The following is a 26,932-nucleotide window of genomic DNA, read 5'->3' as shown; positions in this document are numbered from 1 at the left end:
ATTTCGACATGGTGTCCCCAGAAGTATGATTCAAAGGCATGCAATAATTTAAAATATAGTATGCCGACAAAGGTTTTATTAACTCACAATTCCATTTGACATGAGGTGATGCCAGTGTAGTTTTCTGCCACTGTGATTCTTTTTGTAGAATTCTTCGACTTCTGGTATAAGGTCTTCCAATTCAGTGGGCAGTGACACAAACACCTTTTCAGAACTTCGTGACCATGCACCGGCATTTAGAATTTTTATGTTCACAGAATCAGCTGCATAAAATGAAATATTAGAAGCTGAGCGCAAACCAAAATTTTCAAACTGATAAAATACATCATTTTTCTAAGCCCATGTAGACTGTGTAAGTACAATGTACTACAGTTCTATATTAATATTCCTTAAACTACAAAACAGTCTTCACATTTTTTACTCTTGGGAAGAACAAGTGTTTCATGTGAGCACAAACTTGATAGCCAACAAGGCAATAGGGATACTGAAAGACATATTAACATGCTTGAAAACACAAACGATTAAAGAGCCTTAAAATAAAGTTGAATGGAAAACATACCTGGCAATGCTAACCGATTACTCTTATGCATTTCCTTGAAGGATTGGTTAAGATCTTCAGACACTTTGATATCCTGGAACATCCTAGCTAATTTATTCACATAGTCGGCAGGCATACCAACTTCCTGTCAGAACACAAAATAAGTTGAAAGTTATTCCTTAAACATTCACACACTCAAACAGAATTCCATACTAATACAAAAGTGCACAATATATTAAAATGAGCTTGCATTGATGCCTTACAGATCCACACACATGTACCTTTCTGGCAAGTGATTCAAACCATATCATTAGGCATGCCATTCAGTTAAGGTCAAATGACATGCAGACCAATACTGTAGAACGATGGAACTATGGAACCTGAAGCCCTGTACGTGCCAACTGGTAAGCTGTAGAAGATACCCAAGCAAGATATGTAAAATGATATGCTTCTCTAGCATCTTACGTATGCTCACATACGCTCCAGTAGCCAACAGTAAATATTCATGGAAAGGAGGACATCTAGGAATGATCGTTACAAGCAGTAAATAACACTCTGCCCAAAGAACCTTCCCCACACTGTTCAAAATAAATATTTATCAGAGTCCTTATTCTTCTCCTCAGCATTGATTCTTTTACTGGATAAAAAAAGACTTGCATCAAACGGTAAAGAAGTATGAGGGCTTGATGTGATGATCGTGAGGCAAACTAAAATTACCTGATCAAATTTGTAATGTAACTTGGCTCGACTGAACATGAGCATGGGTGTCAAAATACAAAACCGTGATTGGGGAGGGTCGGAAGAATAAGTTACTTACCTTCAGTAACATTCTTTCTGATGGTTACTCAATCTAACTGCAGATTCCTTTGGAATATTCCCCAGGCGCCAGACTTGATCCAGAAATGTTTCATACCAGTGCTCCTGGGTGCCGCTAGGTGGTGCCTTGTGGCTCTGTACTGACTTTGTTCTGTCCCAGAAGTGACAGAGGAGAGTTGCACATAAGGGCCACGGCAGCATGCTGTCACTTTCTTGCTGGACTCTTTCCATGCTCCTGGACGCGGAGAACACGCAACTGTTGGTACCAGTGTGCAGAGCTATAATTTTTATATTCCAATCTTTTTATTTCACCCCCGAAACAGGGAGTACGCATAGGAATGACATGCACACAGCGATAAGCCTACAACCCTGGAAGGGCCGGCCGCGTCAAGGAAAATGCATGAAAAACATTGACAGTGCAGACAAGTAGTAGCATTATACACAGCGTTCTGCCTACAACCCAATAGGGCCGGCCGCGTCTGGAAAAACCCAGTATATACCGGGCAGTCACTGCCAAGAATAGCCTGGCCCCTAGGGCCGAGTGGAATCAAAGAACTAGAACTGGTGAAACTACAGGACCAGAAGGGTCCGAACTGTAACAGAGTGCCTAAAAGAGAGGCATCAGATCAGAAAAGACAGTAGAAAAGAATTATGAGAAGGAATTAGAAGAGAAGAGAGAGAGGGCCTAGAGTACAGCTGAGGAGTCAGGGGGAGAGTATCGCTCCAAACCTTGGGGATATCAGTAGTGCCTGCTGGGCTCAATACCTCGATCTCTATAGCAGTAGCCTGTTCGATGGAGGGGGGATCACAGCGTGCTCTACTAAAGGCAGCGCCCTTAGCTTAGGGGGCATGTATCACGCGTGGTCTACTGTGCATAAGTATTTCACCAGGGGTTGCCACACCGTCTTAAAGCGCGTGTCGCGAGCCTGCAATCTAGCTGAAAGGAGCTCCATTGCTATGACATGCCAGAGTCTCACGAACCACACAGCAATGGGCGGCGCTTCCGTCTTTTTCCAATACAGGGCAATGAGCTGCCTGGCTGCTCCCAGCATTTGTAGCGCTAGTGTCCAATCGCTCCGGGTCAGCGCCAGCAGGCCCGCAGGTTTGACACCCAGTAATATTGTGCTAGTGGCCTCAGGCAGAGGAAACCCCAGGACCCCCCTAATGTGACTCAGGACCTCTTTCCAGAAGAGGGCTAGCAAGGGACAGGTCCACCATACATGCAAAAAATCCCCAGTCGCAGATTGGCACCTCCAGCACTCAGGAGAAGAGGTCGGGAACATTTTGTGTAATCGTTGCGGTGTATAGTACCACTGGGTCAACATTTTATATGCGTTCTCTTGTTGCGGTATGCTATGATATACTCTAGGTATGTCGTGCCACAGACGGAGACACTGTGCCGATGTGATGTCAGCACCCGAGATAGAGTGCCACCATTGTTGATAGGCATGGGAAGGCGGCGCCGGAGGGTGTTGCAGAATCTGATAAATATTTGAGATCAAACCCTTCGATTCCGTGAAAGAGCGGGCTAGCCGCTCGAACGGGGTAAAAACGCGAGTAGCCGCCTGATACGTCTCATCCGCCAGCACCCAATGCCTCAGCTGAACATATTGCATCTCAGCCTCAGGCGGGAGTCGGAAGTCCTCCCTGCAGTGAGCAAAAGTCTTAAGGGCGCCTCCCTCAAAGAGGTCTGTAAGCACCCTACAGTCGCCCTGAGACCACCTATGGAAGGCTCTAGTACGGTGAGCCGGTGGAAACCACAGGTTCCCTTCAATTGGGGTGTGTGGAGAGGGAAAGGTCGTGAGGCCCCTACGCACCGCTATCCTGTCCCATATCTCCAACACCGTTTTCGAGGGCACCGCCAAGTAGGCGCTCGGGGAGCGCCCCGCCTTATGTTTCCACGCCATATCCCAGATGGTGCGTCCAGTCACAGCTCTGTCCATATGCAGCCATCCCTTTTTACTCTCCGTAGTACCCCATTCGATTATGAAGCGGAGATGGGCAGCCCAATAGTACTCCACCAAATTAGGATATGCCAGCCCCCCCCCCCGATCTCGCGGCGCCATAAGGAGTGCCTGGGAGAAACGAGGCCTCTTCCTCCCCCAGATAAAGTTGGTTAAATCTCTCTGCAAACTTCTTATATTATGCAGCGGGATGGGGGTGGGAAGGCACTGGAATAAATAAAGAATTTTGGGTAGGATGGACATCTTTATCGCATTGATTCTACCCAGCCATGACGGCACCAGCAATTTCCATCTCCGCAGATCCTCGAGGACCGATCTGCGGCATTCCCTCCAGTTGACATGTGTCCAGCCATCCAGCGATGGGGTCAGCTGTAAGCCAAGATAACGGATATGTTGTTCCATCCAGCGATAGGGGCCTATCTGTTCTAGCAGGGGGATTTCTGTTTTAGGGATGGTAAGGTTGAGCGCCCAGGACTTGCTGTGGTTGATTTTCAGGCCGGAAACATGCTCAAAGAGGGAAAGCGTAGAATGTGCCGCCGGCAAGGACTCCCGGGGTCTAGTAAGGGTAAGGATGAGATCATCGGCGAAGAGCGCCACTTTATGATCCTGGCCACCTAAAGGGATGCCGTGAATGTCAGGAGCCTGACGAATCATGTCCGCCAGTGGCTCAATTACCAAGGCAAATAATAAAGGCGAGAGCGGGCAGCCCTGCCTGGTTCCCCTCCCTATACTGAACGGCTCCGTGAGCTGCCCGTTCACGCGAATCCTGGCCTGCGGCGCAATGTAAGGTGCCATTATCCTAGTGACCATCTTTGGGCCGATCCCAATTTTGTGGAGGACCGCCCGGAGGAAGGACCAGTCCACCCGGTCGAACGCCTTTTCGGCATCTAGCGAGAGGAGGCAGGCCGGGATCTGCCAGTGATGGGCCTTTCCTACAAGATGTGCCACCCTACGCACGTTATCAGCCCCCTGCCGGTCGCGTATGAAACGCACCTGGTCAGGGTCTATCAGGCCAGGCATATGGGGTCCAAGCGCCTCGCCAGCAACTTGGTGTAGATTTTAAAGTCAGTGTTCAATAAAGCTATCGGGCGGTATGACGAGCAGAGTGTGGGGTCCTTCCCAGGCTTCAGGATTAAAGCAATATCAGCCAATCCCATATCTGGGGAGGGTCCCTGCTCTTCAGTAAAAGAGTTATAAAGCCGTAGAAGGTAAGGCCCAAGTTGCGGCTGGAACATGCGATAGAAGGAAAGTGGGAGCCCATCGGGCCCCAGCAATTTCCCCAGGTGGAGCTCCCGGATAGCTGAGGTTATCTCCTCCTGCGTGATCGAATCCTCCGGAAGCTCCGCAAAGTGAGGGTGCAGTGTTGCCCCACCATACTGCCCCAACACTTCCTCCACCAGCTCAGGAGGCGGTTTCTCCTCAGTGTAAAGTGATGTATAGTAATCCCTGAAAGCCTGGCATTTATCCTTCGCCGCCGCGACCCTGGTCCCATTCGGCAGTTGAACGTTCGCTATGTGGGCTTTGGCGGCTCTGGCCCTCAATCTCCTCGCCAAAAGTCTCCCTACCTTGTCCCCCCCTTCAAAATATTTCTGTTTTAAAGCCAAAAGGGAACTTTCTGCCCTATTGGTGCGCAACATCCTGAGCTGGCCTCGAAGATTAGCTAGATGTCGCCTCGTCCGCTGAGTGGAGCCGCCCTGATCTTGTGCCTCCGCTTTCCTCAGGTCATCCGTCAGATTGTCTTCCACCGCTCGCGCCTCTCGCGACCTCGCGATCGAAAGGGACGTAATATGTCCCCGTATCGTGGCCTTGAAAGCGTCCCAGACCACCGGAAAGGGCGTCTCAGGCAAGTTGTTACACTCAAAGTAGGAGGTAATGGCCCCCCGTATGTCCTCGACATCCGCTGCATCCCGGAGGATACTTGACGGCAAGCACCATTTCCGTTCCCGGGGAGGACAAGCGTCTGGGTCCTGCAGAAGCAATTCCACATGAGCGTGGTCAGAAATTGAGATATCGGACATCTCGACTCCTAAGGCATCCCGGGAGAGAACATGGGACATAAACAAATAATCGATGCGAGAGTAGGATCGATGAGCATGCGAGTAGAATGAGTACCCCCTCTTGCCCGGGGAAAAATAACGCCACGCATCGAACAGCCCTAAGTCTGTGATCTGCTTGCGCAACGCTGAGGACATCGCCCCAACACCACTGAAGGAGCCCTCACTCCGATCCATCTCCGGGCACCAGACCATGTTTAGATCACCCCCCACAATAATCGAGGGCCCGCCCTGCGGCACATGATCTCGCAAGAGGTCTCTGAGGTAGCGGTCCTGCGCTTTGTTGGGGGCATATATATTGCACAGTGTGAAACGGCGGCGTCCCACCTCGACACTCGCTCTGAGAAAGCCCCATCACCACCCCGGAAGGGCCTGTCTTCCCCCCGCCTGATGCCAGCCCTGCACAATATCGCCACTCCTGCTGTCTTCGTGTCTGCCGCAGCCCAGAACTGAAGAGGGTACCTAGGGTGTGCCATGCGCGCGGTGTCAGCCTGCAAAAGGTGGGTCTCTTGCAAGAATATGATGTCTGGATTCTGACGGAGAAGATAGTGCCATACCGGCTTGCGCTTGTTGGGCGAGTTAAGGCCCTTCACGTTGAGGGTCAGGACCTTCAGAGGGCTAGGCGCGTTCACAGCCATGCTGGGGTTTGTCATGAGCCATCATATCCCCCACAACAGCCCTTCCGCTCTTATCACACATACCACTAGCCTGGAGCCGCACCCTTCCATACCCCACCAACAGCCAGCTCCCCCTCCCCGGGCCCCCGCAAGAAGAAAAGAAAGAGGAAAGAAAGAGCAGCAAGAAGCAAAAAGGAGAAGAAAGAAGTAAAGAGATAACTAGTGGCTGCAAGAGCCACCCATCGAGACAGAACAATCGCGGCCAACAGGGCTGTAGGACACTGACCCCATTACAGGGCATCCTGCACCCGCAGGTTCGGACGCTCTCCGGGATGTCACTCCCTAAGGGGCAGATCAAAAAAAAAAAAGGGGGTGGGGGTGTGACAGTCTCAAAGGCCATACAGCTAAGGGGCTCCCGCCGCCCCTACAACCCACACAGTTGGAGTCAGGGTAGTAAGTGAGGAGCCTCCGCGTGCCGCCACGCACAGAGCCAAGCAGGCTCAGGTGCAGCACCCCCGGAACAGGAATGGAGAAGGAAACAGCCCATATTTCAAGGTGTTAGACGGTTCTCGTCTGACTCTTCTTCGTCCCCCTCAAGAGACCGGATGTGGGCTATGATGTCTTGTTTGGCCTGGGTGGGTGAGCGCTCCACCGCAGGGGAGGCACGACGATGCCGATGCACTGTGGTCCAGTCTGGTCCAGCCGGCGTCCTCTTCTGTCTACGGGGCTGCGATGGGCTCGGCGGAGGGGTCGCTGACAGGCGGAGGAGCTGCGCCGCCTCCGTGTAAGATCGTACAATTCTGCGCTTTGACTCCCACTGAAATATAAGCGCGAACGGATGGCCCCACTGATATGCAATGCCCATACTGCGTAGTTTTTCGGTCACAGGGCGGAATGCGCGCCTCCGCTTCAGAGTGTTGGGCACCAAGTCCTGAAAAATTTGAATCTTGTGGCCGTTATATCTCAGGTCTGGGTTGTCGCGTGCATTCTTCCAGATCGCCTCCTTTTCGGTGAAGAAATGGACCCTGGTCAGGATGTCCGGCAAAAGCCCCGGTCTCCCCACAGGGCCGGCCACACGGTGCGCCCGATCCAGAGTCGGGGGTGAGGCGTTCTCGTCCCCCCAGACCTCGTGCAGAAGCTGAGCCACGTAGCCCATGATGTCTTCTCCTTCTTCTCCCAACGGAATGCCCCAAATGCGGAGATTATTGCGTCGGCTTCTATTCTCCAGGTCCTCCTGCTTCACTTGGAGCTCGATGTTCTGCTCCTCCAGGGCCGCCAGGCGCTGCCATAGGTGCTCCTGATCCTCCGTGCGTGCATCCATTTTCCGTTCTATCCCATTTACTCGGTCTCCAAGGTCTGTCACCTCCTTCCGAAGCTCTTTGACACAGTTGTGCACCTCGGACCTCAGGGAGCCTATCTCCGTTTTCAGCTCAGCCATGAAGGTGGACATGAACGCCTGGGTGACCGGTGGGGAGTCCCCTGCGACCCGGGATGGACCCTCACCAGCAGCAGGCGCTCCCGCTTTACCCCACATGGCCATGACCGTATTGTCCTTGGGGGCCGCGGCCGGGTCGGTCTTGCTTCCTTTATTGGAGCGTGTCATCGCTTAATTCTCCTCAGAGCAGGCAGTACAGACAAATCCCGCACTGACTTGGGGAACAGGCCAGCTCACTGTGGGCGAGTCAGGGAAGGGAACTAGGGCACCCACCCACTGCCAAAGATCTTGACCCTGTGCCCAAGCAGACCCCCCCCCCACCCGCAAGGCAAAGGTCAGCTTGACGAGGAGTCCACCCTCCAGCAGCCGGGCCTCGGGAGATGATCAGCCGGCCACCGCACAGTCCAGAGCCTCACCACCAACGGCTCCCTCCGACAGTTCCAGGCTAGAAAGATTTCACCAAGCACCCGGAGTAAGGTCCTCGCCACTCAGTCGCAGGGCGTCACGCCAGGCACCTCTAGATAAGGGCGAAACCAGGCTCCCGCAGCAGGCCCCTATCACCCACCAAACACCCCACTGTCTAGGGCTCGCAACAACCAGGGACCAGATGAAGGGTGGAAGGCAGTGCACACCCACTCCACCCACAGAACCTCTGTTCAGATCGCCGGGCCTCCCCAGATAGTCCCCACAGTCAGACCGAAGATGGCGGACTGCGCCTTCTTCCTCCGCCACACTCGCCGGAGCAACACCGCTCACCTGGATGTCCCAGAGCTGCGCCCGCCGGCAGAGAGTCCCCTGGAGGCCGATCCGCGCCCACAGCAGACCGCAATGTCATACCAGCACAGGCCCAGCAGGAGGCTCGTCCCCGCTCGCTCCGGCCGTGCACCACCTTGCAGCACGTCGAGGGCCTTTTTCTTCCGGGGCCCGGTCCGTCTCAGTTCGCCAGTGGCCCGCGCTGCAACTCGCAAATGGCGCCACGCACCTGTCCTGCAGCGCCCCAAGGGTGCCGGAGTCCCTCGTCGCACACGAACCGCTCCTGCGGCCCTCAAGATGGTGAGTCGTGGCGGTCCAGAGGTCTGCCGGCACCACACCTCAGCCTCCGCTGCTCAATGTGTACTACAAGGGATCGTCCTGCAGGGCGCCCCGGCTCCACGCCGCAGCGCAGAGGCAAATACCGCACCCGCAGCAACCAGGCCCAGGCACCCGGACCTCCGTCGCAGCTCACTCCAGGCACTCCAAAATGGCGTGTCCTCCTCCCCCGGTCCGCGTCTGGGTTCCGCCGCCTCTGCCCGACAGTGGCTCACCGAGGTCAGAGGTGTGTCTACAGGCGCCCACCAGCCAAAGTCCACCAGCAAGGACACTCCGGGGCCCACAGCCAGCGCTCTCCCACTAGCGCTCTCCCTCCAGTCGCCAAGAGCGCGGTCCGCGTCAGCCGGGGCCTCCAAAATGGCGGGTCGCTGCTCTCAGACCTCCACCCGGCACCGCCAAACACCGCACTCCAGCTGTCTCCCGACAGGGCCGCCGGACAGTCCCCAGCTCTCAGTACTGCAACGCCCTCAAGAAGCTCCGGGGGCGAGTTCAAGGCCCCCCGACTCCGCTTTAATTGCTTATTAAGGCCGTCGACAGCGGGAGCCCTGTCAAAGCGCGTCCGCTCACATCGCCATGCAAGCCACGCCCCAGAGATATAATTTTTGACTGTTTTATATGGTGAAGAAAGACTGCTCCACAGAATGGGAGGAATCTGCAGTTAAAGAATTACTGAATGCAAGTAAATTGTTCTTCTGAAAGATACTTCTACCCATAGATTTCAATTATTTATTTTTTTTAAACAGGTTTTATTGTCAGATTGCACATAAGTTGCAGGACTCTGTACCCCAGAGATAACTGCAGTATCAAATTGTACATCAACAAGGAAGCAATTGACTTTTTCAAAGGAATAACCAAAACACCTGACATAGTGTATCAATAAGAATTTGAAAGAACGCCCCCTACTCCCCCTCCCCCACGCCTCCCCTGAGTGTCACAAAGTCAACTGAGTCACGTCCATACACAGTTAATGTAAAGCCAGAAAGAAAAAATAAAGCAAAAAGGGGAAGAAAAAGTGAACGGATCAAAAGCAGCATAAATACACACCCACCCCAGGATCCCGACTCCCCTCATCCGCCCTGTACCCTAACCATTCCACTGTCCCAGCCATCACTCCACAGGGAGATCGTCCACAACAGCAGGAGGCTCCAGCCACAGACCCCGATAGTCCGCCCACTGCTTCCATATTTTGTAGTGCTTGCGAGGACACCCCCTGGCAACAAAGACTGGCTGAAGGGGCCCCCAGATCTTTCCACACCCTGGCTATATCACGTTTCGCCAATGTGAGGCCCAATTGCAGGAGATGCCTTTTATATATATTTCCCCCCAAACCTTCCAGAACATGTAGCAGGGCGAGCTGTGGTGTGCGCGGAAGTGACCACCTCAATACATCCGACAGACAGGAAAATACCCCCCTCCAGAAATGATCAAGGGAGAGGCAGTGCCAGGCAGTGTGCAAGAATGTGCCGTCCTCCCGGCCACACCGAAGGCAAACCGGGGAGGCAATTAATCCCGCCCGCACAGGCAAATCCGAGTGAAGTAGGCCCGGTGTAGGTATTTAAATTGAATGAGGCGAAGCCGCATTGCTATGGCAGCTCCTCGGGGGCGGCCAGGGCCTCCCTCCAGTCTTCCTTCTCCAGTGTCCCCACATCCTCTTCCTAACCCCCCGAAGCTTCTGAAGTGTTGGGAAACAGTGGGTGATAGGGAGATCTTCTTGGTCTCCAGATCCCCCATGAAGACCTTCACCTCCAACGGGCTAAACTCTGGTAGAGAGACCAGGCCCTCCAGACTGGGGGAAAGTGCGTGACGAAGTTGGAGGTATCGAAATAATTGGGACCGGGGCATACAGAATTCTCCTTGCAAATCTTGGAAGACTTGAGTGACAAATCCCTCACGACATCCCCCAGGGTCGATATACCTATAGCATCCCAACCCCGAAACCCCTGCAGAGCCGATAGGTCAGGCAACGCCCATTATGCCATAGAGGCGTTTCTCGAGTCAGGGTATTCCACCACCCCATTTGTCTCAGCGACTGCCGCCAGATTTGAAATACCACCTGCGTGACTGGTGGCAGGGCACCCCGCAACTGCGCTGAATAAAGAATAGTGTGTAATGTGTGGGGCCCCATAAGGTGTCGTTCCAATGCATAGGCCGGGTCCCCCCTATTCCCGTACCACCACTCATTGAGGACCAATGAACGTGAGGCCTGGTAGTAAGAGAGGATATCAGAGGTCGCCAACTCTCCGCAGTATGTGGATAGAAAGCATGTGCGCAGCGATACACGCACCGCACCCTCCTCCCACAGGAACTGCCCCAGCACAGAATTCACCAGCCAGAACCATCGAAGTGCGATCGGGTACGGGTGCTTCTGTAGCTGGTAGAGCAAACGGGGAAGCACAACAATTTTAAAAATCGCCGATCTGCCATATATTGTCAGGGGCATTCGTGACCAGGTCTTTATGTCCGCCCAAACGCGCTCCCAAACCGGTGCCAGGTTTCGCTCCCAGGATATGGCTGGCACATCTGATAAGAATACCCCCAGACACTTGAGGCCCCCAACTGCCACCTGGATCGCGGACGCCCAAGTACCCACTCTCCCCTGGTCCCCCAGAGCCCACACTGTGGATTTGCGGGGATTCATGTAAAGCCCTGAGGATTCCCCGTATATCTGCATGATCACCAAGAGCCGCGGCCCGATCTATCCAATGCCATAAGGAAGAAGAGGACATCATCTGCGTACAATGCGATCCTGTCCAACAGACCCGGCGCCCACTCAAAGCCCCTAATCTGAGCGCCAATGCGCACCCAGGCCGCTAGCGGCTCCATGGCCAGGGCAAATAGGTACGGTGACAGGGGGCATCCCTGCCTGGTGCCTCGTCAAATGGGGAAGCTGGAGGAAACCGCTCCTGCCACCTGTACCGACGCCGTCAGATCAGTATAGAGCAGCATCAGGTACGATAAAAACCGTGGGCCAAAATTGAGTCTATGCAACAGGGCGAACAAGTAGACCCAGCTCAGGGAATTAAAGGCCCTGTCCATGTCCACCAGTAGGAGTGCAGCCGGCTCCCCGGTCTGTCGTATAGCCGCCATCGATACGTGTGCCCGCCTTATGTTATGTCTTATTGCCCTCTGGGGCATAAACCCGGCCTGGTCCGGGTGTACCAGTGCCGAGATGTGGGGTAGGAGACGGTTGGCCAATGCTTTGGCCAAGACCTTGGCCTCCACATTTAGGAGGGAGATGGGGCGGTAGGAAGCGTGCTGTTCCGGGGTGGGACGGGCTTATGGAACACCACCACCGCCGCATGTCTCCAGTCAGGGGGGAGCCTACCCACCTCCCTGGCCTCCTCCAGCGCCGCCCGATAATGAGGGCTAACTGTAGGCTGTACCTGCGAAAAAACTCACAAGGGAACCCATTGGGTCCGGCGCCTTCCCGGAGTTGAGCTCTCCCAGAGCCTTGCCCAACTCCTCATCCGTCAGGGGGAGCTCCAACTGTTGACGCGCCTCATCCGACACCGCTTTGGGCGGGACATCCGCTATGAATTTGTCGACCGTGGCATCCGGTAAGCACTCCCGAGGGGCATAAAGGTTTGCATAATATGTGGCGAAGCTCTCAGCTATGGCCGTCGGGTCTGTCATCAGCGCCCCCCCCCGTCATCCAGCACCCCGGATGAGAGACTGGGGTTGAAAGGTACCCTGGCAGAGCCAGTGGAGCATCTTACCAGACTTGTCACCCCATTGACATATCCTGCTACGCGCTGCCAGCCATATCTGCCGGGTCTCATCCATCAGGAGAGAGGCGTAGGACTGCTGCACCAGGAGCAATTGTCGCACCCCCTGTTCCTCGCCTGCCTCCCAGCTCGGACGCTTGAGCGCTTCTACTTTAGCTTCCGCCTGAATCAATTCTTCTCTGCACTTTCTGCGGGCCGCCAAACACCAGGCTATATCCACCACACGTAGTGTAGGCTTCAGCGCCTCCCACAGGGCCACGGCACTGGAGACATACCCCCTCATTGATGGTCAGGTAATGAGCGATTGCATCCCTCATATGTTTCCCGTATTAATCCTCCTGCAAATTCCATACCGAGAGGCGCGCCAGCCGAAGGGCTGGCACTCCCTGCCCAGCTGCAGCACAACAGACACCGGGAAGTGATCTGAGAGCCCCCGAGGGAGAATCGCAGCCGAAACCACCCTGGCTGCCATCACCTGGGGAAAAAATATGTAGTCGATCCTAGAGAATGACTTGGGTACTGCCGAAAGGTAGGTAAACTCCCACCTGTCCCCATGCATGCGCCGCCATGTGTCCAACCAGTCGAGGCTTGTCACCAGAGAGTATAATTTAGTGGGCTTGCCACCACCCCGACCCACACCAACCCTGCTCCTGTCTTTGCCCACATCCAAAACCTCGTTCCCCACCCACCACCGAGGCAACATCCGGCATATCGGCGCATAGGAAAAGCAACCGCTCCACCAGAAACCACTGTAGTGGGGGGGGGGGCATATACACAACCCATCACTATGGGGTCCTCCCCCACCATGCCCCGGATAAACAAGTAGCGCCCCTGTGCATCAACCCATTGCTGCGTATGTATTTCTGGGACCCTGCGGTGCACCAGGATCGCAACTCCTCTGGAGCCCTGCGTGAACCCGGCGTGAAACACCTGCTGAAACCCATATCGCTGTAGACAACGGACCTTGGAGCCCATCAGATGGGTCTCTTGCAATAAAAGGATATCGGCTCCGGCCCTCTTCGCCTGACGGAGTACAGCCTCAGTTTAATTTTGTCCAGGGCCCGCGCACATACCAGCTGATAACGCAAAGGTTACCCAGGGACAGCTGACGCCCTACAGACCAACCAGCCATAGGAGAACGGGCAATACCACAGCACGGATGAGGGCCCCCAGCGGTGTGTGTGCATAGCATAGCGGACCCAGCGTGAAGGTGCAACTTGAGGTCTCTCAATCTGGCTTTTGCGGCCATGAACAACTGGTGCTGCTGCTGCACTAGACGTGTATAGTCCAGGAAAATCAAGATACATTGATTGCCGTAGAGCAGAGGACCTTTGGCCCGGGCCTGCTTCAATATGGTGTCGCGGTCATGGTAGTTCAAGAGTTTTGCGATTACCGGCCTTGGACGGGCCCCTACCGGGGGCTTCTGAATGAGCGCTCTATGGGCCCGCTCCACGACGAAGCACCGGGACATAGCGTCGGGAGGGAGCCAGCTTTCCAGCCATTGCGTGAGGTAGCGCTCTATATTACCATTCTCGCAGCCCTCCGGAAAGCCAACAAAGCGCAGGTTGTTCCGCCTGGAGCGCCCCTCTGCATCCTCAACAAGAAAAGAGCCAGGCCCTTCTGGATGTTTTCCATGTTTGCCACCTTTTGCTTCAGGGCTGTGACCTCATCCTCCACGCCTGAAATTCGGGTCTCTGTCTCAGAGATGCATTACGCAGATCCTGTCGTAGTAACATGACATCCGAGCCCACTGCTCCGATTTTGGAATCCAGCATGTCCCTGGATTGGGTGATTGCCGCCATCAAAGCTGCGTTGTCCGGCACGGCCTTCTGCTGGCCCCTGGCTGCACCCGCTGCCGTTCCCAGGCCGGCGAATTTATCTATGGGCCCATGTTTAGTGGTGCCGCCACTGCCCTTATCCCTCGTCATGACCATTTGCAGCCGGCACCCCGCAGACTCGGTCCAGGTCGGGCCAGCCGCCAACAAAGGAACCCCCGCAGCGTGCACACACAGCAGGCCGGTCACGGACCCGAGCCGTCCCCCTCAGGAAAGCACACCCGATCCGGGGCCTGCAATCCACCAAGGTAGGCCTCGACAAGCGGGGGACCCCCTGTGATCTATACAGGGGCCAGACGACCACTGGCGCTATCTCACTGCGGGGTATCACGGGGGGGGGGCTCCCCTCCTCCAGGCTCCAGGACAACTAGGCCGCGCGACCCAACCGTTTAACGCCAGTTCTAGGGCGGCCCTCCAGAGCCGAGGACACGGAGAAGGATCGGACCACCCTCTCTCCCCCCAGCGGCTCTAGTCGGCCTCCGATCTCACACCCTGCCTCCAGAGTTGTGTGTTGGAGGAGAGGGGGCTAGGGGCCCCAAAGTAAGAGAGAGCCCCTCCGATGCCAGCCGGCCAGCCACCACGCCTCAGGCACACCCACACTCAGGGCGCCCACTACTGACCCGAATCACCAGAAGTCCGTTGGGGGCCCGGAAGACCCCCCGTCACCTAGGCCTCCCCACTCGACCGCCGTGTCTCCACACCAGGGCGCCTGCCAACCGCACGGGCCTCTGCACAGGCCCCAGCACTGTAATGGCAGACAGGCCTCGACTCCTCCAGCCGCCATCACCACTCTCTATCCCTGGCGGGAGAAAGTCACAGTAATGAGCGGCGATGTGAAGGCAGGGCATCAGGCCCCTCCGAGAACCCCCCACGTGGCCTGATCCAGCCGCCGATCCCCGGGCAGGGGGGGGGACCGCAGGAAAGGAAAAGCAAGGATCCCCCACTGGAGGCCCGCCCGGCCGCCGACACCACCAGCCGGTCCCACCAGCAATGGGCGCTCGGGACCCTCGGCCTCAGAACCTCCGCCCCAGCCCCGACACTCCTTACTCACCCGCCCGGCGGAGAGTGCAGCCCGCTTCCTCCTCACGACTCCGGTCTGAGGCGCTGCCGAGCGCCCAGGGGCCGATCCGCTCTCCGATCATCGCCTCACTCGTTGATCACCCGGGGGACCATTAATCAAAATGGGGTAACCCAAAATGTCAAAGACCTGGATATTATATACAACTGAAATACAATGATCTTTGACCATTACTTTCCTACCAATGAATTAATCAATGTATGCTCAATATTACCACATAGTTAAGGGATACGTCTCTCAGATCAACCCTAAACATTCAATGTATAGAATTTATACAAAACAACAAAAGCAAGCAACAGCAACAATTTACAAATTCAGGGGCAATTTTAATTCATTGCTTGTACCACTATCCTTATATCAAAAGTTTGTAGGTTGCCCAAAGGAGGCGTGCAAGAAATAAAGAATTATTAAGTGCTCAATGAAGAAAAATAGAGAAAGACAGAGATATTCACAATCTTATATACAATAGATCGGTCGTACAGTTCACCGTCTAACAATTAACCTGGCCTATGATGTAAATTTGTACACATTTTTCATTGAATGGAGACATAGCTTCCAAAAACTTATTGCACCAGAAAATGTGTATTAAAATCCAGGTATTGAAATAAGAGGGGATGATGTCGACGTTTCGACTCGTCTTAGGGCTTAAAGGGGAGGTAAACCGTAGCCATGCGAGTCTTCATCAGGACTATTGCATCGGGCAACCCAAGAGGTAGTGTTGGCCCCTATAGTTGGAGTGGATCAAGTGGGATATCTTCACCCTTGGTCCCAAGGTTAGTGTTAATTCCTTATCCACGGCACGTAAATAATGTAATTGGTTCTCTCGATGTCGCAGGCTTGTGTCTCTGCTTATTCAATAATCCATTATATTTACAGGAGAACCCGAGTTTCATATAACTCGTGTTCCGAAATTATGCCCTTGGTTCCTCGGCAAATGTGGAAATGAATCCGCGCAATCAGTCTTCCTTGCTCAAAACAATTGGGCTGAATTGTAGATTTCTTGTACATATAGTTCAGTCCCCCCCTTTTTTTTTTGACTAAGCTAGAACAAAAACAGTTCTACTTAAAAACAAATATTGAATAAAAAAAAAAAATGAAGACTCCTAATTTCTTTTGCAGGTCCCTTTGTTTTACTAAGATATAGTGAAGAGAACAATCTTAACATGGACCTTGCCGCTCCCTTTGTTTTATAGTGACGTGCCGGGGTGTAAATTCTCTCAAAGAGTGTCCATCAACAATAGTCTTTATGACGCTGTTGTTATGGAAATTTCTTGGGTGCCTGTGCCTTTATGACGTGGTACTTTCAGGAAATAGTAGAGTTGGAATGCAAACGTGCGAGCGTACGATTTCACAAACTCTCTTGCGTTCCAGTGATGAAATGCAAACGTGTGTGCGTATAACGTCACAAGTCGCACATAAAACCACCTGTTTCTTCAGTTGCTGGAACGCATATTATCGGGATGCGTTCCAGCGCCACTAACCTTTGCTCCTTGTTGCGCTCCGCTCACCTAATCCTCCGGTGCAGCTACTGGCAGCAGGATTCGTCGGAAACAACCTTCACGCAGCTTACCGCTCGTTGAACAGTGAGGTTGTCAGGGTCAGAACACATTCCTGATTCCCAATAAACGAAAATGAACTCTCACGTGTTCCTTAAACAGTCGCTGTGAGCTTGCTGCTTTTCTGCATACTTCCGACACCTTTTAACCAGAGGACATTCGTTAGTGTAAAGTGTCCACTTTTCGTTAGCTACAAATCCTCTGTGAGTCAGAGTGTGAATAATTTCTTTGTGGGTTCATGTGGGCAGTAGAGCACCCATCGCCAAAAATATGTAGTGATGATAACTCACATCAGGTAAGTTTCTTTTATGATTTATTCAATCATAAGCTGAACCACCAAGCAGACACACAACATTACAAGAATGTCCAAAAGCAACTGTCAAATAGCAGAAATCTACAATAGAACAAACATTACCATAGAACACTCTCAGTACAGAATTCTCATCTCATGGCCTCGCAACAAGCACAGGGAAATACAACTAGAATACTACAGTATATCCAGTAGCTGGCTCATTACTGGAGGTCAGTGAAATTATGGTAAAGGGATTGAGAGTGAAGGAAGAGTTTGGTCTAACCTATCAAGCTCTTGTGCCACGCAGGGAATGAAAGGAAAAAGAAAGGTGATATTGACAGTGATGCCCAGCAGGAAAAGAACAAGATTAAAGTGAAACTGTAACAATTGGCCCATCCTGTTCAGCAAACAAGAGCAGCTTCTGAAACCACTAATCAATCACTAAATTTGTCGCAGTGTCCCAGTCGGATCCTCCTCAAAGCAATTAAGAGAAACCAGTCCAAAAGCGGTAAGCACTGAAAGAACTTTTTATAAAGTGATATTTCTAGCTACACCACCTATAGAGTTAAACATTTAATCAAATGAACATTCTGAATGCTCCAGTTAACTGTAGTTCTCAGGAGTCAAGTATAGAATTATCAGAATGTAAGATTAGTCCTTTAAATTACTTAACGTTGTAAGTTTGACCAAGCAAAGAAATGAAATGAATGATGGGCCTTTTTCGCAAACCAAACTGAAAAAAAAAATAGTATGAAAGAATATATTAGACCATCTTGGATTTCTGTCTGGCTCAGTTTTGCTAACCATCTGGTTAAAAAGGTTGGTTTTCGTTGTGAAGATGGTGCATGGAGAATATGTTCCAGATGTAGAAAATCCGGTTGCAATCCTTAAAAAGCTAAACAATCAAAGTGAAGTACATGTGGTTACTAGAGAAGTACCTCAAACAATTCTAGGGCTAGCACGAACTGTTCAAATTCCACACATTTGTTACCTCCAAACACTTTTGCCAGTGAATGGAACAGAGACACTGAAAAATTACTTACTGAACTACAAACGAGTGCTTCGATGTACAACACTGAGGAGCATCAGACAGATTCATAGCTGGACCTGGTATGCGGTCAGGTCCTGACTCCTGCCAACCTGGATTCCGCAGCAACCACAGCACTGAGACAGCCCTCGTCGTGGCTACCAATGACATCCAAGCCCTACTCGACTGACGAGAAACTGCGGCTCTGATCCTCCTAGACATCTCGGCAGCCTACAATATTGTCTCCCACCATACACTCAACACAAGGCATCCAAGGACCCGCTGTCAGATGGATCACCTCTTTCCTCAGAAGAAAGCTAAAAGTCAGTCTCCCCCCTCCCTTCACCTCCAAACCCAAGGAAGTCATCTGTGGAGTACCCCCGAAGATCCTCGCCTGCTCCACCCTCTTCAACACTTATATGACACCTCTGGCCAGCATTTCCAAAACCCAAGGACTCAACATCATATCCTATACCGACTACACACACCTCATTCTCTCCCTGTCCGAAGGCACCCCCAACACCAACTACCATATATGCATGACAGACATTGCCAACTGAATGAAGGACAACTCCCTGAAGCTCAACAGGGACAAGACCAAGGTACAGATTTCTGGAAACAAAATCTCCCCATAGGATGCATCCTGGTGGACCTCAGAACTTGGACCTACTCCTACTCCTACCCCCACTGACCACGCAAGGGAGAGGCAAGAAAAAAGAAACATGCTCTCCACCAGCTACCTGAAAGAAAAGTAAACGTGTGCATTTATATTGATAACAATCCTGCTTGGGAGTCGTGTTATGACTTTAATTGATGGAGTTAAATAAGGCTTCACAGTCATAAATATTCTTTTGAAGAAGTAAACTAAGGGTGTTCCCAGAGAGTTCTGGAGTGCGTCAATGTAATGGAAACGTATCAAAAAAATTGAACTAGGTGCAGATTTGGTTGCATATTACCAAAAAGATACTTTGAACGCACTTGTTTTTTCTTAAACATTTTTTGGGAGCCTCTTTAAAAATGTTTTTAACACAATTTAAAAAAAGTGAATTCCATGTTGACAAAGTGCTTTCGTTTGCATTTGGGGACCTCGTAGCACTAGCAATACACATGATTTTTCCCCAAAGCATCGGATATAATTTTGAATCAGTCTGGTTACACACCGACAAGCGTCATAATCACTTTAACCAGCCAAACTTTCATAAAGTAACACAGGGCATTTGCTCCCAATAACTTTGACATACATTTATTTTTTTATTTAAGATGTGTGCGCCATAGTTTATATAAATTGTTCAGAAGGTGAAATGCTTACAACAATCTGTAGACTATTGTGCTCTTTTTAGCCACGTCTCTGACTCTGTCCCACGCTCGCCTACCTGCCCCAATTCACTCAGGATCACAGTTCCCATTACTATTTTAAGCACTTCAATGGCTACACAAACGCACGCGCCAATAGTTTCTTCCAACGGGCAATTAGAAGCACATAAATTAGGCCTCATGCATCAAAGCCATCTTCCAAATAAACGTGCATGAGGGTAGAAAAACAAACAAAAACGCGTATTGTGTAAAGTCCTCTGCACCCTGCCAATATGTAAAGTGCACATTGCATAATGTTGCAACTGAAGTTTGATTCCTGCTTGGCCTCCAGACGTTTTAAAAACATCTGCTCTGGCTCGAACAACATTGTGCTGACTAACTTAATCATGGATTACTGGCACTCTGAATGCAAACTGTACACTGGCTGGTCCACCCACCGAATCTTGTCACAGACAAGCATAATTTCCTAGTGCCCCCCTCCCATCCTGTGATCCCGGCTTCATTGGGAAAGCGTGCTTTTAGTGCAACGAAACAGCAACACTGATCCTCCGAGTCAAGTTAAACGTCCTCCTACATCACGTGACAAAACCCCAGTCTCCAACTGTGACCCCTGTCTTACTTAAATGACAAGTGTTGAGCAGCTATTAACTGCGTGGGGTCTGTCCGGGAAGGGGACAAACAAGCATTTGCAATGCAATAGGACTCACATTTACGCGAGAGCTATTGCATTGCAAACTGGAGTGCGGGCGGGCGGAAAGGCACAAACAACGGGACTGGGGGGCAGGAGAGAAGGCACGGACTGCGGGAGGGGGGTAAGGGAAAAAACAGTGCTCATGCAACATGAAGTAAAGGGGGCAGTAGCCATGGAAGGATACAAATGACGACATGGTCGTCATAAGGAGGGACTAACAGCCTATAAACCAATTGGAAGGCAGCATTTAGAAAGGACAAACGCACAAGCCAATGAAAAAGTGGGCGGTAGAGTGGGCATGGCTTCTCCCCCGTACTCTACTACCACAGATCAACCCCAGAGCAGCGCTTGCGCGCTGGCTCAGGGCTCAACCTAAAAGAGTCCAAAACTAAGAAAAAAGACAAAAATGGCAAAAGAATGCCATCATGTGGAGAAAATATGGTACGTCCTCTTTTTATCGTGCGAGATGCTAAGCTAAGGACAGAAAAACTGCACTTCTGAATTCTTTGCCCCCTCATTTTTCCTAAACATGTGGTTCTTTTTATCCTTCCTTTACCTAAATTTCATCAAATCATTAGTTTTTTTCTTTCATTTTGGCCAATCTGAGGGTTTCCATTCCACTCCTCTCTGCATGAACGTTACGCATGCCGATGTCATCTATTTAATATACTTCTGCGCATGCACTGCTTATGCAGCTTTTCTGTTCATTTTAATCTTTTTTTGGGGTGTTTTGGACTGCTTTTTGTATTTATAGATTTGAGAAGTCCCTTGACACTTATCCACAGATTGTGCGGTCCACAGCCTTACGGTCACATAGGGCAAGGCTTTTCTAGTGCTAAGCCCGTTCTCGTAGATTTTTTTTGATTTACCGCATATGCCTCATTTAGCATTACTGGCTTAATATGAAGTCGAATCTCGGCCTGTTGTTTACTACATACACTATTCACATTTTTTATGATGTATTTTCTAGCCCTGAGGCGGCGTTTGGTTTACTTTTCCTCCGTGTTGTTTTCTCTGAACACTGGGATATTTAGATTAGACAGATATTGCTGTATTCCTCTGATATTTTGCCCAGACATACCTTTTCCCTGTTTCCTCTACTTTTAATTCAGAGCGATGTCCGCATTTAATAGGCTTTACTTTGAAACATACAATTTCTCAGGATTGCATTGATACTGTACTGAGCATCATTTTAGGATCCGTGCCCAAATTGTTTGCATAAGGGCAATCCTTAGAGATGCGCACCAGTGAGGAAAGACGATAGACGTTTTTTTGCATCTGACTTCATATTACTCTGTATTCTTTAAAACTCTACTTTAATGTCCTGATCAATTCTATTTCATATAGTGATTCTTCCCTCTTATCTGGTAGGTTTCTTTAGTATTTAATCCTGTGTTTTCACCTCTAATTTTAATACGATTTATGCTAATCAGTTTGTCTCTCTTCTGACTTTCAGGTTGCTTCCATTACTTTGTTATCCTGATGATGAAGATGGTAAATCACTCCTTACAGGGTCGAAATATCAACAAATGAACTAGTGAATTGATATGATGTATATATTGTACTCTTATTTTAACTCTTGCAAATAATTAACAAATTATTCAGACTCTAGAGACGAGTGTATATATAAGTTGTACATATTTCTACAGCACCAATGAGCAAGTAACTTACCTTCGATAATGCTTTTTCTGGTGGATACAATATCTACCTGTGGATTCCTCACCTATAGAATATCCCAATGTGCTAGCATTTCACAGAATTTTTCTTGACAGCTTTCCCACTTTGAAGAGAACTTTACAATGCCCATGGCTCTGCCCGTGGCTCCGCATGACATCAATGGAAACACAGAAAGCCCTCAGTGTGTTGACGATAAGTTTCCACCCATTTATTTCATGCGTTCAAGGCGTGAAACCAACAACATGAATTCAAAAACAGATTCTAACTTTAAATCAAATATATATAAAAATAAATACGCACACAATATACAAATAGACTTCTTTTTGGTGGGTGAGGTATGAATCCACAGGTAGATACTGTATCCACCAGAAAAAGCGTTACTGAAGGTAAGTAACTTGTTCTTCTGATGGATACATCTATCCGTGGATTCCTCGCCTTTTGAATAGAATCCCAAAGCAGTCCCTCACTGAGGTGGGTACATGTCTGCCTAAACCCCAAAATCTTGTAAACAGAATGGGCAAAGTGACCGTCCCTCCTCACTTCAGAATCTAAGCAACAGTGCTTCGCAAAACTATAGAGCGAGGCACAAGTTGCCACTTTACAGATGTCAAAAACAGGAACACCTCTAGCCAAAGCAGAGGTAGAAGACTTTGCTCTAATGGAATGAGCTAAAATACGTTCGGGAGGTTCATTGTGAGCCATGGTGTAGCCGATCTTAATGCAATGGATGATCCATCTGGATAATGTTCTTTTATGCACAGCTTTTCCTTTCATCTTGCCCACATAGCCAACAAACAGCTGATCAGCCAGCTGGAGATCACGTGTCCTGTCCACATAAGCTAACTACTCTTTTAGAGTCCAAACAATGGACCCTTGCCTCCTCTTTAGATGGATGTGGAGGAGGATAGAAAGTAGGAAGGGTGATAGACTGGCCCAAGTGGAAGGAAAACCACCTTTGGCAGGAAAGCAACCCTAGTTGTTAAAAACCAAGTTATCCGCATAGAAAGTCGTGAATGGGAGCTTCATACTAAGGGCCTGAAAATCACTAACTCATCTAGCAGACGTTATGGCAACTAGAAAACCGTTCTTAAAAATAACTAGCCTTAAAATATAACTATGTAAAGGTTCAAATGGAGAACACTTAAGGTAAGTTAGTACCAAATTAAGATCCCACTGAGGCCATGGGAGGGTATTTGTAAGTACATTCCTTAATAACCCATAACACTATATGGGACTTAAACAGAGAAGGTTGATCAGTTCGCTTTTTTTTGCACCTTCGATGCATATCGTTTTTTCCAAAGGCTCTCCATAGAGTTAGGAGTCTTTTGACATTTGTTTTTCTGGAAATTGCAATGTTGTTGCAGGGAAAAATATTTCCTCAGAGCAAATCTGGTTTTAAACTGTGCAGGGAATGTGAGGGTTAAATGTCATTCATGTGCATTTCCAGCATCCCAAAAATGACCTGTTGCTCTATATTGATAAAAGAATTAATCCAGAAACATAGGTCTAGGTTACACAGCACAGGATGCACGAAGAAGGGTGAAAAATTGAAGACTACTACTGAAGTAAATGTTATTATGCACTGCATTTACCACGATGCACTGGTGCCCCAGTGTGTGGTACAAAGACCTGAGAAGACTTTGGGCTGCATTTTCAGCACCCCCAAAACGTCTTGTTGCTCCCTCTACTGATGAAGGAATGAATCCAGAAACACTTGTCTAGAGTAAGGCTGCAAGAACAAGGGTAAAACATTAAAGACTACTACTGAAGTAAATGTGATCATGCACTGCATTTACCATTTGGGGCAAATTGAGTGCTAGGGTATGAGGTGTTCTGCTCCCACCCTCCTCGTGTTTGAAAAGGCTCCCTGAGCTACTGAGCTGACAAATTTGTGATGATGCACCTGCACCTAATGAGCGGTAGAGAGACCTTGGAAGACTTTGGGCAGCATTTCCAGCACGCCTAAAATGACTTGTGGCTCTCAATGGATGAAAGAGTGAATCCTGAAACACGTGTCTAGAGTTACACAGCACAGGCTGCACCAACAAGGGAGAAAAGTTAAAGACTTCTAGTAAAGAAAGTATTATCATCCACTGCATTTACCATGATGCATTGAGGCAAATTGAGTGCTCGGATGTGAGTATGTACACCTTAAAGATCACCCATGTACAACAGAACCCACACTTTGGTCCAGAAGTTCAACAATCACGCCCCACATGTCCTCAAATAAACCCATAATGCAATGCCATTAAAGGAAATCAGTAACCCACAGAGTATGGTAGCTCCACCAGAATGTCTATTAAATGTGAAAATTGGTAACTTTACTTTTAAATATCTATCACCTGAATGTGGGAGAACTTGTGTTTGGAATTTATCAACAAATTGAACGATTTGCTAAAGTGGCAACAGGGCCATTGGCTAAAGAAGCAGATCCTAGGTATAACAACGTACACACTGACACTTACAGCATATGTCAAGCGTGGGTGAGTGATGTTTACTAGAAGTTAATAAAAACAGGTACGGTATATGAAAATCTGAACAATCTATTTTTAGATGCAAAAAGGTTTACATCCATTGTAACTTCAGTCACTGGAAACAACATATTTTGTGATGAATGTAACACAACTACAGCTAAAACAATTGAAAGTATCACAAAAAGAAATGTAAGAAATTGTGTAAACAATGAAAAGGGCTCTTATTTTGTGAGATTCTAGGGAATTTGTTGTCAACCAAACAAAGTATTCGCATATTTAGTGACTGAGCGAGCTAATTGAATGTTGTGGTTATACACTACACTCACCAATACAAGAAGTGAGAAATGCACTCCATTTGCCATATCTTGATAAATAACGCTATTGTTACTGAACAAAAGACTTGCTCAGATTGAACATAGGGAAGTAGCCTAACACAATTATTACAGATCAATGTTTATTTAAGAACTAGAAACGGTTTCATGCAAACACAACAGGCATACAAATGAATATACAAACCGCTGGAAAGAGTACATCAAAGCTATTCAAACAAACACAGTCGGTTTCGCATATGTAAGGAGGTTTATATATTCATAAGTTTCACTTGTTTGGATCCAATCCTAATAGTTGGTGCAGTTGCTTTGTTTGTGAATCTGATGATGAAGAAATAAACAGGCTCAGAATATCGAAGCGGGTGTTCCAAGAGTGGGCAAGTCGAAGCTAGAAAGCTAGAAAAAATGTGTTCATCTATAAGCCACAAAAAGTGGGCCCTAAACTGAACTCAAGCAGTTGTGGCTTGAGCGTTATCTTCCTGGAAGTATGTGAAGACTGAAAACAAACTGTGCTCTCCTTACCTTTTCCACTGCATTACAAAAACATCACATGCAGACAGTGGGAATAACACATTTAATAACATTTTATGTCTTGATAATTAAAAAAAATTGCTTGCCACGAACAAATATAAATAGGGAATTGAATTGGAAGTTATCTGTTGATCGCAGAAGACAGAGGCGAAGTACATGGCAGTGCTTTTCGGATGACATGTATGTTACATAGAAATCTATTGTAACAGTATGTCAAACAAGAATGAACTACATAGAGTGTGTATAAGGAATGCTTAGGGCTAAGAAAATGAATGCTTTGAATGAGCATAGTAGGTAACAGTGTGCAAGATCACCATAACATTTTGGAAGCAGGTTGACATTAGTAGCACTATTAAACATAACAGAAACGCAGCCAAGAAGAATCTTCCATTCTGCTGTCCAAAGAGCTACATTGCGTGAGCAACAATACAAGGTCATCCAGCCTGGCACAGAACAAATGTAGAAGGAGGCATGTCTTGATACATTTGGATGCCTTTCGAATGTGTCTCTAACAGAGCCACTGTTTGTTCTGTGAGGCAGATACGAGGCGTCACAATTCCCCTACGCCCTGCCAGCCCCCTCCTCCCACACCCCTCAATAGAGGATCATTGGGGAGAAAGGTGTAAAGAGACCTAAAAACTTGGAAGGAGCCGCCATCAAGACGGATTGCTTAGGAGACGATGCCAGCGACCCGTTGTTCAACTACAGGCCTGGAAACTTTCAAAGCAATATGACAGACTTGGGAATGTAGTCACATAGAACCACGTAGCCCAGAGGTCCTACACAGGCTTAAGCTAAGGTTTAGCTCTGGATTATCCAGCTACATATGCTTTAAATTATTGCAATTTTATATCTTGCTTAGGACCTACCTCACTCCTCAACAAGTGGGTGAAATTTACCTGACAGACAAAGTGCAGACCCACGTGCAGGAAGAAAGATACTAGACTTTATTGCATGGTTGGCCTGTGCGATCACCACCATATTTAAAATGGATCACCGACACTCTAACCAATCCAACAAGGAAAACCTATTTGATGAGATATGAAATATTACTGTTTACTGCAATACCACAGCCCAAGACATATGAATCTGGTTGTAATTGTATGGCTTTGGTGCTAGCTAAACGGCTGATGGCATGGGCTGAGATAGAAAACACAATAATGAACATGTAAATGAGCCAAAACAGAACTGACTCAATCCAGTCCTGGAGTGAACTTTTGGCAGCACTAGTTAGGAAGAGAAATAAAGTGACGAAAGCCCCAATATCAGCCCAGCACGCATTACATTCGGCATCTATGAAAACATGCATTTTATGATATTGTAGATTGTTATGTTTTGTGTGCCTAGAATGTATATTCATTGTTGGAAAAAACGTCAGCTGTATGGTTTGTTGAGTGATTTTAAGGGATCATTACAGATATATTGGAAGAATGCGGCAAGAGCTTTAGAGAAGGATGTCTGTCATGTTGCTTGTGGAGCTGTACACTCAATTTAATCTATGTCAAGGAGTGAGGAACTCTGCGTTTGGCGACACTGAGTAAAATCTATTTTAATTCTATACCCCTTCTGCCCGACAGGTATAAACATGTGATAAATACTGCATGCTGTAATGTAGCAAAATTAATTTTAGGGCCAGAGTCTAAATTGTAAAGTAGGTAGGATACGTCATAAGGTTGTCCCCTTGAAATGATTCACTGGAGCAACAAGAACTTAATATGTTAGACCTATGTATGCACATCAATTAAATGGGGCAAAACAAGACTAAGGTGTGTTGGGAACTCTGAAGGGGCTGAACAAGCATTAATCTAAAGCAAGTTTTTGAGTTAAACTAACAAAAGAAGGCGACTAAGAGTTTTCAAGCCAACCGAGTTTTAAATTGGAATATTCCCC

At 49.0% G+C, this 26,932-nt stretch overlaps 1 protein-coding gene across 1 annotated transcript in view; it reads right to left on the bottom strand.

The window, feature by feature from the left end:
* CUL5 (cullin 5) overlaps positions 1-26,932 on the bottom strand; it is a 778,902-nt gene that overhangs the window by 150,325 nt on the left and 601,645 nt on the right. Inside the window, exons 14-15 of the mRNA XM_078657044.1 lie at positions 560-683; positions 88-263 (exon numbers count right to left, since the gene is read on the bottom strand). Of these exons, the coding sequence (XP_078513170.1) occupies positions 88-263; positions 560-683 (300 nt within the window). The remainder of the gene's footprint in view (positions 1-87; positions 264-559; positions 684-26,932) is intronic.

This window comes from Lissotriton helveticus, chromosome 8 (genome assembly GCF_964261635.1).
Source record: "Lissotriton helveticus chromosome 8, aLisHel1.1, whole genome shotgun sequence".
Taxonomy (NCBI): Eukaryota; Metazoa; Chordata; class Amphibia; order Caudata; family Salamandridae; genus Lissotriton; species Lissotriton helveticus.
This window is presented reverse-complemented; position numbering and strand designations above follow the sequence as displayed.